We start from the raw sequence: 6,000 nt of genomic DNA on the forward strand, positions 1-6,000 counted from the left end.
AACATCCCTCTCCTGATAAAATAAGAAGTGAGTGTCCTTAGCTTCCAAAGGAGTAAGTGGTAACTGGGAGTACTTCACGGCAATTATTACAAAGGATTGAAAATCCTGGATTATACCCCGTGGGATTTAATTTACCTTAGCTACGTCTATAAAAGTTATGCAAATGAAAGCGTTTTAGATCATACCGTTACAATTTTTTTAATTATCTCTTATTTTTAAGAGATGCCAGATACTTGAAAGAGTTTATCAAAAAACCTAAAACAAAGACAGACAGGCACATCTATCAGGCTGAATCTATCCTTACCTCTCTGTTGCAAAAAATGTGCAATTCTATCATTCAGAATTATGAAACCACAAGTCTTACAGGAAAGACTCTGCTCAGATCTATTTTAAATCAGTAACAAAACTCCAGAGCTCATGGATTTCTAGTGGCAGTAGAGACAAAAGCTCAATGCAAACAAGTTTCTAGATCTTTCATCACTTAAGAAGAAAATAGGAAACCCAACACACTCTGGTATTACACAGTAGCATGATGGGGGTTTTAGGCCCAAGAAGGCATAAATTCGGCTGTTCCTTAGAGGCTTCTTATCCTGTGGTAACTTAACGTTGTTTTGTACTTTAGAGGCTCAACAGACAGAAGGCAGAAATATTTTTAACTGTGAAAGTAAGATAAAAATCTCTTATAGCCCACAATAAGAACCAATGAGAATTTTGCAGAAAGATGTTGTACTTTAGCATCTTGAGTACCAATCCCAAAGTGCTGTGAACCACAAAACAAACAACGGGAAGGGGCATCAAACCTTTATTCAGATGACGCTCTCGATGTATTTAAATTAGAATGTTTAAGCTCCATTTAGCAGTCTGAGCATTTTACAGCACAGATCACACTTCAGTTGCTAATGCTGTTGGGAAGGTTCATTTCGGTTTATTACGGAGACACTTCATTTAGGTGGCTTAAACTTTAGCACATATTCACAGTTAATTCCCAGAGAGACTGCAGTTCATGCAGCAACTCCAATACAGCTTTTGTAACAGGTAAGCACTGGAACAGCACAAGTCAATACTGTCTAGTTTATGGAGCTGCAGTAATGTTAGAAAAAAAATATCAGACAAAAAAAGAATGAGAACTGGAAACAGCATCTACACAGTATGTAACATTAAGTAATGCAGAGATGGAACATCTTGGAAAAACCTGGCACAGCAAATATCTCTCTGAAATCCTACTGAGACTGGTTTCTTTGCACTAAGCTTAGGCCCAGCACGGGCAAAATGCCAGCGGTCATACCTGTTTCCACCAGTTTCTGCTATACCTGCTTGTGGCAGGTTGAATTGACGGTTCCTTTCTACACTAGTAATTACATTCAGAGTAGCAGTGCAATTTTGAAACAGATCAACCGACCAGTCCCACTCACCAAGCACTGGTTAAATTCAGAAAGTAATTTTAGTACGTGTGAACTGGATTCCTTGAGGGAGTGACTAAACCCCATGTGCCACTACAGGTACCTGCTAGCCGCGCTCCAGTTCCTAGCGGGGACATAAAGATTGTCCTTTGGACAGCTCCAAACCACACACGCAGCAGGGATGTTTGGATCTAGGGACCAGATTAAACATAATACAATGGAAAATCCCAGTCCAAATACGCTGCTGATGCTACGGTCTCAGCATTAACTGCTTTGACCAACTGATCCACTCTTTTTGGTAGGTCATTTGTTAACGTACACACTGCCCACAGGCCCTTGTATGCCAGCCTAGAGCTCTTTCCAGCTCCCTCCTATGAAATATCATGAAAAGCACAAAAAAAAAGCACATAAAAGAATCTCTTCACATGATTTCCATCTACCAGAATTATTCATAAACAGAAATTCTCACTCCTTCCAAATTGATACAATTTCAGTTCTACAAAACCAAAGACTTGTACGAAATACCTTTTCATAAATGTTAAGAATTTACTTGTCCAAAAAACTGCATAAACATTGGACAGTAAGCATGTCAAGTTACATGATGAATACAGTACTCCAAATATTCCAGTCTGGAAGCCAGCCACCAGCAAAGGCGAAAACAGAAAACTGTATACACATTTGTTGTTTAAGAAGAATGCATTTCATCTTCTAGTAGGTCATTGTGGAATCAGAGCTACGTTAATTGGAATCATGTTTTTACATAGTTCACTGCACTAAGAAAAACAAAGAGAAATCCAAGGTAATTCTCTGCAGTCTTATCTCAACTTTATCTTTAGATTAATTATGTAGTGTGCCAGAACATATATCAGGAAAGGAAATGTGAAGTGGCAAAAGAGCAAGAAACACACAGAAATACTACAACATAGTTCTGACTTACCTATGTGGTAAAGTCCTATCCAGTCAGTCGGGTCTACTTCTTCCTTAATATCCCAGAAAATGATGAGGTTCTGAGATTGCCCCAAGGTGTACTCGTACATACTGGCTGTCAAACTAGACCTGCTATCTGAGGTCACTAAATCAGTGTCGCTGTTGGCACGCTGTAAGTTCATGTTCTCAGCCATGGTGCCCTGAGATGTCAAACTCTGCAGATTCTCTGGGCTCAAAGTATACCGTAGCTGTGGGTTGCGACGTCGCACAAAAAGCAGATGTTCTCGGGCTGAACTGGCCATCTCTTCTCCGCTTCTGTCAATTTATGTGAAAAAGTTGTTGTTCAGAGATCTATCATGAAGAGGAAAAGAAAAGAAAATGTTAAAGTGAGACAGCAGCTTCCTCACTCAAATATTAAACGTAGAGGTATTAGCGCAAAAATGTTCCTACAGAAGCCGAAAACGGACTGAGTAAAATCTTTTACTTCATTACTCTACCACTGCAGCCACCTTAGTGACTGCACATTAAAAAAACCCCAACATGAATCACTTGCAACAAAATTCAGAGTTAACTACATACAATGAAACAACATTTACAAGCCAAAAAGCAACAGAAAGCAACACATCCAAGATCATTTATGGAGCAAGGACAGTCACAGTAACAAAGCTAATTTAAGTCTGGCAGTAGCCTAAGGAGCAAAGAGAAAACCAACTTGTCTTCCACCAAAGAAATCACAGCAGTATATGATGTACTTTCACTCAGATATGTTCGGTTCCAACAATACCCTCTATGTACTGTATGTTCAGAATCACTAAAGTGTTGAAGATATTAATAAGGTTGGGTATATTTCAGTAGAAATATGGTATAACAGATTTATGCTACTATAAAATAATTTTGTAAGGATTTTACTTTTTAAGATATAAAGCATGGCTTCTGAGATCCTCTATACCATAAAAAGACACGTCAGACCATTGACTGGGGTACTTTAGACTATCGATATATATTCAATTAGCCTATGTCAGTCTACCTGTGCAATCAGATTTTGTTGTCCTTTTCCATACATCAGAAAACAGAGGCCTTATCAATTCAACAGCTTTCCTTTCCTCTAGCCCTGAGGAGACGCTAGAAGGTATTCACTGAAATGGTCATGCCAATATCACACTGTGCCTTCAGAGGCAGAACTTGTATCTCATCATCCATAGCTACTAAAAGTACTGCTGTTTGATAATACACTTCCTCACATTACTCACAACTTGAAATCCATCCTCAGAAAGGAAAAGCAAAAATAGCAAAATATTAGAGACCCCACCTGGAATATTAGAGACCCCACTTGGAATACTGCGTTCAGCTCTGGAGTCCCCAGCACAAGAAGGACATGGAGCTGCTAGAGCGAGTCCAGAGGAGGGCCACAAAGATGATCCGAGGGCTGGAGCACCTCTGCTATGAAGACAGGCTGAGAGAGTTGAGGCTGTTCAGCCTGGAGAAGAGAAGGCTCTGGGGAGATCTTAGAGCAGCCTTCCAGTACCTAAAGGGGGCCTACAGGAAAGCTGGGGAGGGACTTTTTACAAGGGCGTGTAGTGATAAGACAAGAGGCAATGGCTTTAAACTGAAAGAGGGGAGATTTAGATTAGATATAAGGAAGAAAGTCTTCACTCTGAGGGTGGTGAGGCACTGGAACAGGTTGCCCAGAGAAGTTATAGATGCCCCATCCCGGAAGTGTTCAAGGCCAGGTTGGATGAGGCTTTGAGCAACCTGGTGTAGTGGAGGGTTTCCCTGCCCATGGCAGGGGGGTTGGAACTAGATGATCTTTGAGGTCCCTTCCAACTCCAACCATTCTAGGATTCTATGATTTAATATCATCATCATTCTACTTCAATTACACTGAAGTTTTGAAAGAAATAGATTACAGACAGTTGTACTAATCACTACACTTAAAAAAGACACAAAGAATTCATAGTGTGGGATTTCACTTAGATCTTCAGTCACTGAGTGTTACAGCAAAGTCATTGGAGTTGCTTGGTCTCACAATGTGTCAAATAGACATGGATTCCAGTAACTTGCTAAATCAGAGTCTTAAAAGACTAACTAGGAAAAATGAAACTGAGATCTTTATAAAAACATAATAAATGTCACTGAAGCATCAGCTCTAGAAGCATACAGGAGAGGTGTAACAGAAAATACTTAACCTTAATCAAATATACTAACTTCAAAGACAAGACGAGAATGGAACAATTCAGCTTAACAGAATCCCTTCTCTGGCCAATCTTATTTAATGTAAAATAAACCTATGTTCATTAAAATCCCCATCCCTGGAGGTGTTCAAGGCCAGGTTGGATGAGGTGTTAAGCAACCTGGTGTAGTGGAGGGTGTCCCTGTCCATGGCAGGGGGGTTGGAACTAGATGATCATTGAGGTCCCTTCCAACCCAAACCATTCTATGACTAAAACAGAGGGAACAGATTATAGGAGGATAGAATCGATGACGGGGAACCTCCTGCCATAGAAGGAATATGAAAATTTCTTTATCTAAGCTACATGACTTCAACCAAAGCTATTTGCCTTTTTCAAAAAGCTATAGTTTATATCAATTCATTGTTTCTTTATTTTACAGAGGAAATAAAATGGTCCTCATTTGGGACAACCATCTGCTTTCAGAAGAAACTGAATTTTCTGGTAAGATGTTTTTCAGTCAAAAGTGTGAAAATGATGTCCCATACTGTATTCACCTGGAATAGGAACCATCTATTTCCTCCAAAGCCAAACCAAGCCAAAGCAGTCCTCCTGTCCAGTAGTAACTCCAGAGTGCACCAAGAAGAAATTGTATCCTGCGCTCCTTACATTCTTCATACAATTTGAAAGTAGTATTTCAACACTTCTGACCAGATTGCAACTTAACCAGTGACAACATCCATTATTCCACTATAGTATCTTCTGTGAGGGTAGTATATTACAGGAAAGATTTCATTTTCTTATGTACAAACAACCACATCTAAGAAAAATGTGTGCATGTACCAGTAATAAAAGGAAAGGAAGTAAGAGGTACCTGTGTTTTATTCTTAGGCTTTCTTCTTGATGTCACAGTCTTCAGTTATCATACGCAGATAGATTTGTTCTCTTAAAATAACCCAAGCATTGTCAGGCTGTGCTGAGTGTCACCTGCTATAATGTTCCCTGTTTCAAGCAATGAAGCCTGTAATGCAGAATTAGGTAGAGTCCACGAGAAGTGAAGGGATTGGTTGGCCACCTCCATTGTAATTAGACCTACAGTACACCACCACTATCAATCAAATGTCTGACAACTGGTTTATAAACAGAAACCTCTGCCTCTAGAGGTTAAAAGACCTTCAATTAGTAAAAAGGGAAAAAAAAAACCAAGTAGAGCACTTGGAGATCCCAAGATTGTGACTATGAAAAATCTGAGTTGGTTTTGTTTTGTTTAAAAACAGACATGTTTTTGAGGGTTTTCTTTTCCTATTCATTCCTTTTTCCCCACATGGTGAATCTTCAAAACCTGCCTCTTCACTGTTATTTCCTTTCACTCATCTTTGATTTTCTTTTTAATAACATCTCCATGTATACACTCTTCCAGCATAACACAAATTCTGCTATTTTTCAGCTTTTCATAAATTGGACATGTTTTGAAATATTAAGAACTAACAAAGGGGAATAGTAGA

General features: G+C 39.3%; 1 protein-coding gene across 1 annotated transcript in view; it reads right to left on the bottom strand.

Moving 5' to 3' along the window:
- Positions 1-2,629, bottom strand: part of HECW2 (HECT, C2 and WW domain containing E3 ubiquitin protein ligase 2) — a 112,894-nt gene extending 110,265 nt beyond the window's left edge. The window contains exon 1 of the mRNA XM_086615518.1: positions 2,338-2,629. Within this exon, the coding sequence (XP_086471644.1) occupies positions 2,338-2,629 (292 nt within the window). The remainder of the gene's footprint in view (positions 1-2,337) is intronic.
- Between the last annotated feature and the right edge of the window lie 3,371 nt (positions 2,630-6,000).

This window comes from Tauraco erythrolophus, chromosome 8 (genome assembly GCF_009769465.1).
Source record: "Tauraco erythrolophus isolate bTauEry1 chromosome 8, bTauEry1.pri, whole genome shotgun sequence".
Taxonomy (NCBI): Eukaryota; Metazoa; Chordata; class Aves; order Musophagiformes; family Musophagidae; genus Tauraco; species Tauraco erythrolophus.